Genomic DNA, 9,837 nt, shown 5'->3' on the forward strand with positions numbered 1-9,837 from the left:
TTGGTTTTGGTTTCCTTGGTTTCTGAATATGACCTCGTTAGTTATATCGTAACACATAAACACACAGATTATATATATATATATATGTGTGTGTGTGTGTATGGCGGTAATACCGCATACCGCCACTCAAAATTACCGCAAGGGAAATTCCCTCACCGCGACAGCCCTACTATGAAGTACATGTATGTAATTAATATAATGTTAAACATTCAATATTCACGCCTGTATAGCTGTGCGTGAGCCGATAAGCAGAGCACGCTGAATGGATTGAGCGCGCGGTAGGGCAGATGCGTGAGCTTTGAGCGAATATCCCTTTCTCATAGACATCACTGGAAACTAAAGATTGTTATTCAGTCGGATATGTCAAAAGCAAATAAGTAAAACAATGCACAAGTTACTTAAGTTACTTGATGGTAAGGAGAGAGAGAGAGAGGGAGAGCGAGAGAGAGAGAGAGAGAGAAAGAGAGAGATAGAGAGAGCATGGGCACTTCTGCTGCATGATGATTGATCAAGTTGCATCTTGATTGCTGTTCGCTCACTTAGCACACAGATCATCTGGATTAAAACTAAATTGTAAATATAAAACATACAAAAATTATAGGTGCATTCACTATAAGCAACATTTATTTTAAACCTCAAGCATACACGTCTCTACTTAAAGCGAAAGTGAAACTAACAGCCTGTACGTGTCTCTCTCATTCATGCAATTGCGCATGTTTTGCTTGCTTGATAAGATTAATAGCTTAATTTTCCTTAATAGCATTAAATGAGTGGCTTTGGAATATAAGTCTCAGCACGTTTCAATAAAAAAAAAAACGAGACTTATATTTCAGAAAATATGTTCATTGCTGTTACAAGATTTATGTATAACGAATGGTTCCTTGCACTGATGTGCTATTAAATTAAAGATTAAATACGATAAAGTAATAAAATGAACAGTGAAAGTAACAAAAGCTAGTACAATACATTTTAATGGGCATAATTAATTTAATGGGCATAATTGTGAAAATAACTGAAGGAAATATCTATTTGCTAAATGAACAAAGCCAACTAACATTATTCATATTCTTTTGGTTTCTGTACCCAGTATTTTTTTTAATTACAAATGGCATGAAAATACAGGTATCGGTACTCTGTATCGGCAAATACCAAAAATAAAAGTATCAGTATTGGCCTTGTTTTGAAAAAGGTGGTATCGGTGCATCCCTAGTAATAATACTTTTATTTTTATTTTTTATCAAGTACGTATCAAGTACTAAAAGCACTTAAAGGGGTCATATGATGCTGCTAAAAAGAACATTATTTTGTGTATTTGGTCATACTGATGTCACAATTTTTTTTGCTAATAACTATTTTATCTACAGTGTAAGTTTAATACACAATTTATTCATATTCACTCCTTAAAGGCTTTGTAAATATTGACAATTATATTTAAAATGTTTATTATATACAATATTAAAAATATACAAATATGTAAAAAAAAATTAAATTGTGACTGTGCACAAAACATATGGTTATCTCAAATATTTAATATTGAAAATTAAAAACATAGAAATATTATAAAATTAAAATTACTGTGCAAAAATGTGTGGATTTCTCAAATATTTAATTTATTAAAAAATTAAAATATTATGAAATATTTTAATTATTGTGACTGCACAAAATGTGCGGTTATCTCCAATGTTTAATATTAAATATTAAAAATACAGAGATATTATAAAATATTTAAATTACTACATTTTAAGATTATAATTATAATGTACTGGCATCTAATACTGACATTTGATATTGTGACAACTATACAAACAGTTCCAAATAAAGACTAAATGCAGTGAAGGCTACATCTGTATTCGAGGCTCTTCGGCAATTTGCACTTTTGTAATCTTGTGGAGAGCTAAAAAAAAAAAGATGTCAAGAGCTGAAGTGGCCTACCCTGTCTTTTAATTCACCTGAGTGCATTAGATGAGTAATTCCACCCTACCTCCTGGTATCCACTCTGAGCAGCGTGATGCAGGGGCGCTCTGCCTGTGCGGTCGGCCATATTCAGGCTGGTCACATGGGCCAGCAGGGCCTCGACGCAACGCATGGCTCGGTTGGCCGCCGCAATGTGCAGTGGTGTCTGCCAGAATTTATCCCGCACCGTAACGTCAGCTCCCTTCCTTAGCAGCAGCCCCACAGCCCTCTGGGTAAAAAAAAACAACAAAAAAAACAAAATGCATGAATCATATTAAATTGCTAAAAATGCTAAACAATGGCATGAGTAAGCTGTTACTAAGACCGAGCCTCCACTCAGGCATATAAATCACACAGGCTGCTTACCTCATTTCTGGAAGCAGCTGCTCTGTGCAATGGTGTTAGCCACACATGGTCCTTTGCATTGACATTGGCACCTATGCAATTAGGTGAACCAAAAAAAAGGAAGAAAAACAGATTTAAAGTTAATAAATGACTAATACTTAAGCAATAAAGTAAAACATGCCATTCTACATTGTGAATTCATTCGTGGCTAAAGGGTGTGGCATGACTGTCATATATAAGCATTATGGTGTGAGAGGCTCTGCTTTATGGTGTATAGCTCTGCTGCGTAGCTATACACCATAAAGCAGAGCCTCTCACACCATAATGCTTATATATGACAGTTAATAAATAATAAAACACTTAGTAAATTAATCTAGGGTGAAGTGTGTAATTTCTGCACCATTAGCGTCAGCAAATTGTATAAATAATGATTATTATCAAACGGGTCCAATTCACGCCCTTGGTTGAGCCAAAGTAAAAATGTAATTCTAAACATTCTTTTTTTCCCAGCAGACATTCTACTGAGAACTTAGCACTGTAGTCACTACATATTTGCTTGCGTATCCTCTAAAACTAAACGGAACTGGATTTGGTTCATTAGATGAGATGTTAAAGTAACTCGGGCAAAAAGGAAACAGCTTGAGGTTTTGTACACAGTTGGCAGCTGCTGTGTAGTGTTATATTGACCAGTGGTGCCTAAACCTTTTTTGGTCAACCAAATCTCTTAGACATAAAACATTTACTTGCAGTACTGCCTAAAATAAATGTACAAAATAAATACATAAGTTAATATTTCAATATCTTTGACTAGGGATGCACCGATACCACTTTTTCCAGTACTCGCCCGATACCGATACTTTTATTTTTGGTACTTGCCGATACCGATGCCGATACCTATATTTTTATTACATTTGTAAATTTTTTAAATATTGGGTACAGAAACCAAAAGGGTATGTATAATGTTAGTTGGTTAACTTCATTTATCAAATAGATACAGTCAAACCAAAATATATTCAGACACCTTCAACATTGCATACATATACTTCGTAGTAGACATCCATAACTCCTTTCTGCTGTCTGTTGTCAGTGTTTCTTTGTTTAAATATGGCGCTTATCACATGCTGTGTGGTATCGGCGTTTGGTATCGGGGCATTTTAACGAGTACGAGTACGAGTACAGGAGGCCAGTATCGGGCCCGATACCGATACCAGTATCGGTATCGGTGCATCCCTATCTTTGACACATGAGAACATTCACAGTTCTCTAATGTCAGTTAATGGTCACATGACAAGTAAACAAATGTAAATGTTTTGATTGTTTCATTTTAAAATTGGGCTGCACAAAAAATATATATATTGTGATTATTCTGTCATTTATTGCAATATCAATATCTGTCACTCATTGCATATGAAAATTTCTACTGCCAAGACATCCAGACACAAAGAATAAAGACTCTACTGGTAACGAAAAATTAAAAGTTACAACACAAACATTAATGTCTTAAATTCTTCACTTTCAAACGGTCAAATCATAAAGCTTTTAAAATGTCAAATCCATTTATTTTATATTAGTGAAATGCTGTAAACGTCTAATACGAATACAAATAAACTGTACATTGGTTCCCAATTATACATTAGTGCATAGATGGAGTTTGTGTGAAGCAGCATTTCCTGAAACAACAGTATTATAAGTTGCATGTGTGAATGTAAATGATCACGGTGCCATTCTTCACTCTGAAACACGCAGTGCAACAGACTATTTAACTTGTTTCATTAAATATGAGCCTTTGATTTGATAATTGCGATTTGATAAGACCATTATTTCAGTTTTACTTTGATTAATTGTGCTGCCTGTTTGTTTATTTTAATGCTACATTTGATTTAGTTAATTATTAGCTTTTCATTAACTCTTGAACCCCCATTTGGGAAACCCTGATATAAACCGTATTTAGACGAACGGGTGTGACATGCCATAAATGCTACTATTTTGTGCATTTTCACAAGGCTTTAATGCTGTATTGACCAATCAGCTTTTGATACTGGAACTATCTGTTTTATAAATAAAAACATAACAGCATGTGGTGGCAGCACTGCTGTTTAACTTCATACCTGCGCTGATGAGAAGCTCCATTATATGAACGTCCCCCAGCCAGGCAGCAGCATGAAGAGGTGTGCGGCGCTCTTGGTCCTGACACAAGAAAGTAGAAAAAAAGATTTTGATTTTTTCATGATTTTTTAAATTTCCTTTCCACACTGGCCCACACAGCTCATATGTACAGTCACCCGGACAATCTGTCCATAGTTATGACATCGCATATGCAGATGAGACACATAATTCATGCTCACACTAAAATAAACCATTCAGAACATACCAGTGCATTGACTTCATCTTTCTTGTGCAAAAATAACTTCACTTCATCCGCATTTCGGTTAAATATGGCCTGGACCAGAGGTGGCTGAAGGAGGAAAAAAAAAAAAGGGTGGATGTTATGATACTGTTATGAAACATGACAACAAATTCAAAACTTTTGCTCGAGCAGCTTCTGATTACAGTGCATAACTTTAAGTGTCAATTATGAGGTGTATAACTGTATGATTATAATCAAATATAATGATCGTTGAGTATCAGAAGAGAGCTGCAACAAAACACACTGCAATTGTTATTGTTATATAAAGACATTACTTAACAAAAGCATGAGTATTTGTTAAATAGGTTAATAAACGTGTGCGTTTTAAAAACAAAAACACACAACAGATGTTTTCCTATGCGGCTGGCTGACACCCAGCTCATTAGGCTAGCAGGCTGGCTAACGTCTGGGCGTGCTAAAAGGGTTATTTTTCAATTTTAACTCCTCTTTGGTAGCCCTACCCTTATTATACAGTAAATACATGAGGTGTACAGCTAAATGCATGACAAAACCCAAGTTTTGATGCGAGAACTATGGGGGAAATAGGATAATCCATCGTCAGGGAGCTAGCTAGCATTTCAGGCTCTGCATACAAGCGCAGAGAGCGAACAACAAAACTGCTTGATTTACGCCACTCGTGGGGTTTTAATAGCTCTCACCTGGTCTGAAATATTGTGTACCCCCATCTCCCTGTGTCAGTCGGGCCGAAAGTCCCTCATCGGTAAGGAATCAAGGCTGGGAAACCAAGACAACAATCTAGCGTTGCGATTATAGACGTAATGAGTGTGTCTTTAGCTGGTGAGGCAGTTGAAAATAGCGACACCAGCGTGATGGCCGCCTGCTGCACCAACTTTCAGAATAAATGCCCGTGAACTAAACCTTGCACTCGAAAACGGGTTTTCAAACTTTAAGGGGACCCAAATGCGTTCTCCGCTAGCAAGGGAGCCCCTTATGATTTATAAAGTATATTAAATATAAAGTTACTTATATATTTCTTGAATAGCGTTCCATTTTGAATACCAGCTTGATATTACAGGCTACTATCTGAAAAATATTTACTGTGTTTTAATATTAAGCATATTTTTATACAGACTTTTAGAGTACACTTAAGGCATATTTACAAGAGGTTGTGTCAAGACATATTGCCACATTAAAACCAGACTAAACCTGCTTTGACCCACCTCAGCCCCTAGTATAAAGGTATACAGGTAAAATTGCTGTGCAAATGCATTTACGCCACCTCTGAACAGCATTAAACACTTTGTTTAAAGATAGCAGTGTAAATTTGGCAATCTGATTCAGTGCAACTTTACAAAACTATGCACGTTTTTTAATACTGTTTAAAACTATGGCTGAAAATACATAATAATGAAATATAGTATATAATGAAATATAGTTACAATTAATATCATGATTTCTAGTCTTTACAAAGCAGAATGAAACACTAAATAATATAAATGTATGTAAATGTGAATTTTTTTTACTTTTTAAAGTAGCTCTTAATGATAACTAAACAAAATTATATTTAATAATTAATGCATGTAAAAGTCCAAGAGTTTATACAGTAGATGTTCTATACTGAAGGGTGGTTTTACTGTTTTCCTTTTTGATCCAACAGGACGAGAATCCTTCTGTAAGAAAGTGTCTGGCATTTTAATTAGGCCATGGTTTGGTTTGGTTTTTCATAACGTAGTTCATGTGTATAGCGCCCTCTTCTGTTCAAACCAATATTAATAAATTAGCAAATCTTTCTCAATTACTGTAAATCATTTTAGAATATTTCACATAAACAGTTTCTTAATCAGGCTTTTTAAACATGAATGGAGGAGAAACGCTTACCACGTGTTGTGGTTCAAGCAGGCCCGGCTCCAGAATCAAATCACTGAGTGCTTCTTAAATTAGTGAGGGTGCTCTCTCGATATATCTCATATATGTGTGCCATCCATTGCAATGGCGCAAGCGCTTTCCCTTTATAATCACTAAAAGCTGTCACTCATATTAGTTCATCGCAATCTCACAAAGTTACGTTATAATCAATGAAGTTCTCTATGCTGAATCTCTTATTTACATAGCGTCTACACTTTGTTATAATGAGATGATTCGTGCTGAACGCAACACAGAACAAAAACTGTGGCGATTTGAGCGGTGAGTGGATTCTAACTTAAATGCCTCTGATTGGCTGTTGGATTAAAGAAATCAACAGATATGTCTGTGATTGGATACATTGCTCAACGCTGCAAAAGATGTTGAAATAGAAACCAATCTCCAGAGAGCAAACCATAAAGCACTGGATAGTTTGCCAAATCTGCAATGAAATGCCATTATTACAGCATTAACCGAGGGTGCTATTAATTTCGTTTGAGGGTGCTTAGCACCCTCTAGCACCCCCAAAGAACCGGGCCTGGGTTCAAGTCAAAGGCATCCAGACAACAATTTCTGCAATATTTTGAAGCAGTTTATATCTGCATAAATTCGATTTTTTTTTCTTCTCAATTTTAAGAGTGCAATATGTCCCATAAATGACGTTAAAGATAACACACAAAATTATAATCTTTATATTTCAATGTTTTTTCCCACTCCATAGGTCTGCGAGGTTTTTTGACTTTTATTTTGGAAACGCGCAGAAAACAACAACCTTCCGGTGGCCCTGTTGGAAATTTTGATAGGGTTGCCATTTTCACCAAATATTTAAACGTCCAATACAGTTATTAGGGAATGCAGAGCGCACAATGAGTTTATTTGCGAGTGCTAAACACCAGAGGAAAAAACACTAAAGTTCAAAAATGGCAGACTCTGTAGTGATGGGGAGCGGATCTTTAAACTCCGGAAGTGTAAATATCTCCTTTCATTTTTATTGTCTACAGTCTGCTAGCTTAGCCAAACACTAATTTATGGGTTTGGGTTTGTTTAAATATAAGGCACATTTAAGGGAAGAACTGTCATATATTTAAAAGTAGACGCTGTTTTATATCCAAACACACCGGTCTTTTTTTATTATGTTATGCGTAAATATATAATAGCCCTTGCAATAAATGTAGTGAGGCTGTCTAGAAACAGTTCAGTGTCTGTCAGCATAAAGTCTCAAACCAAATCTTCCTTACCTGAACACTATTTTCTGGCCATCATATGGCCAGACATGCTGTTGGAACACGCTTATGATGCCCAAAAGTCGGCAGCCACCACTATTTCTGAAAAGGTCTTAGCTGATTTTAACAGGTCTCCCAGTCTGACCAGGCTGGAAGACCAGCAAAACATCTTATACTAGTTTAAACTTTTTGATTAGAACCATAAGTAGCAGCAACCAAAACTTGGTTTTGAGAGAGTCAAACATTTGCAATTGGACATCTTGATCTTTAATACTCTGTTCTTTTGATTAATAATTGCAGCGCTCGGGGAGCAGTAAGACCAGCACAAGTCCTACAGAGAACTATCAGCTGGCTCGGAGACGCACGCTGCAGGTGGTGGTCAGCTCTCTGCTGACGGAGTGTGGCTTCGAGAGCGCTGAGAAAGTGGCGGTGGAGACACTCACTGAGATGATGCAGAGCTGTGAGTCCTTCCCTTATCTCATGCAAGACACCTGTGAGGCTTGTCCAAAAAAAAAAATTTATATATATATTTTATGTGTTTTAGAATGAACACAAGTTTATTGTATGTGTTTTTCAATATTAAGAGTCTCATTATCTTTTGATAGATATAACTGAGGTTGGACGTTGTGCGAAAGCAACCTGTGAGCACACAGCTAGAAGCACCCCTACACTCTCTGATGTGGTCGTCACACTGGTCGAAATGGGTTGGTTGCCCTTTGATCAATATATTTAATCTTAGGAAGTATAAAAGATTCCACTTCTCTATGTGGTTGAATCATGTCCATATGTTAATAAGATTTTAACTAATACTAAGGTTTACTTTTTCCACAATCGCAGGTTTTAATGTGGATACTCTTCCTGTGTACGCCAAAAGATCCCAAAGGATGGTCATAACTGCACGTAGGTTTACCATATTTCACTAATATATCTATTTATCTTATATTATCTGTTATAATTGTTCCTGTTTAAATATACTCTTCTGTATTTAACAGCTCCAGTAACAAATGCTCCAGTCATCCCAAAAGCCCTCATGGCCGGACAGAAGCGCACTCATCCAACATACATCCCCAGCCACTTCCCTGAATTCCCAGATCCTCATACATACATCAAAACACCAGTGAGTTATGTTGCTCACCTGATGCCTTGCTGTTGTGTGACTTTCAACTTAACAACCAATAACATTAAGAGCATACATTCTGCTTCAAAACATATCTCACATTTCTGTGTTTTAGACCTTTCGAGAGCCTGTGTCAGAGTACCAGGTGGTGAGAGAGAAGGCGGCATCACAAAGGAGAGATGTGGAGCGCGCACTCACACGCTTCATGGCCAAGACAGGAGAGACGCAAAGCCTTTTTAAGGATGACATCAGTGCATTCCCTTGTGAGTTTTTCTGTCCCAAATACTGCCAGTGTCTTATTATACTTTGACTGCCCTTTTGACTTCCTAGTGTTTATTCATCTGTCTGTGTGTAATAAGTAATCTCATCAAAGCCGAGCGCCATCCCTTACCTCAGCACCCTGCTGCCCTCTGAACTAGAGCTTCAGTCATTGGAGGAGACAGATTCATCTGAGCAGGATGACCAGACAGACTCGGAGAACAACCCCAGTAACATCATACAGGCAAGCATGAAGCATTTTTTCGTGTCAACATTTTTATGGAAGAACATACATGCTTGTCTGTTATTTTTTATTTATTCATTAATTTTTTTAGTTTATAAAGTTATATATATATATATATATATATATAGGTGCATCTCAATAAATTAACATACATCAGGCATAACATTATGACCACTGACAGGTGAAGTGAATAACACTGATAATCTCTTCATCAAGGCACCTGTTAGTGGGTGGGATATATTAGGCAGCAAGTGACCATTTTGTCCTCAAAGTTGATGTGTTAGAATCAGGAAAAATGGGCAAACGTAAGGATTTGAGCGAGTTTGACAAGGGCCAAATTGTGATGGCTAGACGACTGGGTCTCTTGTGAGGTGTGTTCCCAGTCTGCAGTGGTCAGTATCTATCAAAAGTGGTCCAAGGAAGGAAC

The 9,837-nt window shown here is 36.7% G+C and overlaps 2 protein-coding genes across 3 annotated transcripts in view; one reads left to right on the forward strand and one right to left on the reverse strand.

The window, feature by feature from the left end:
- The window catches only part of ankrd52a (ankyrin repeat domain 52a), a 19,671-nt gene extending 14,109 nt beyond the window's left edge, over nt 1-5,562 (reverse strand). Inside the window, exons 1-5 of the mRNA XM_016573505.1 lie at nt 5,365-5,562; nt 4,670-4,753; nt 4,407-4,485; nt 2,320-2,390; nt 1,982-2,182 (exon numbers count right to left, since the gene is read on the reverse strand). Coding sequence (XP_016428991.1) covers nt 1,982-2,182; nt 2,320-2,390; nt 4,407-4,485; nt 4,670-4,753; nt 5,365-5,391 — 462 coding nt within the window. The 5' untranslated portion in view covers nt 5,392-5,562. The remainder of the gene's footprint in view (nt 1-1,981; nt 2,183-2,319; nt 2,391-4,406; nt 4,486-4,669; nt 4,754-5,364) is intronic.
- A 1,769-nt stretch (nt 5,563-7,331) lies between these two features.
- LOC107756368 (transcription initiation factor TFIID subunit 8-like) overlaps nt 7,332-9,837 on the forward strand; it is a 6,144-nt gene continuing 3,638 nt past the window's right edge. Inside the window, exons 1-7 of one of the 2 annotated variants that reach the window (XM_016573420.1) lie at nt 7,332-7,536; nt 8,092-8,251; nt 8,397-8,495; nt 8,629-8,691; nt 8,784-8,908; nt 9,024-9,171; nt 9,268-9,410. In XM_016573420.1, the coding sequence (XP_016428906.1) occupies nt 7,489-7,536; nt 8,092-8,251; nt 8,397-8,495; nt 8,629-8,691; nt 8,784-8,908; nt 9,024-9,171; nt 9,268-9,410 (786 nt within the window). In that variant the 5' untranslated portion in view covers nt 7,332-7,488. Of the gene's footprint in view, nt 7,537-7,693; nt 7,902-8,091; nt 8,252-8,396; nt 8,496-8,628; nt 8,692-8,783; nt 8,909-9,023; nt 9,172-9,267; nt 9,411-9,837 lie in introns of those variants that run through there. The other variant, XM_016573419.1, reaches the window with a different exon arrangement.

The sequence above is a fragment of the Sinocyclocheilus rhinocerous genome, unplaced genomic scaffold (genome assembly GCF_001515625.1).
Source record: "Sinocyclocheilus rhinocerous isolate Xijiao unplaced genomic scaffold, SAMN03320098_v1.1 scaffold712, whole genome shotgun sequence".
Taxonomy (NCBI): Eukaryota; Metazoa; Chordata; class Actinopteri; order Cypriniformes; family Cyprinidae; genus Sinocyclocheilus; species Sinocyclocheilus rhinocerous.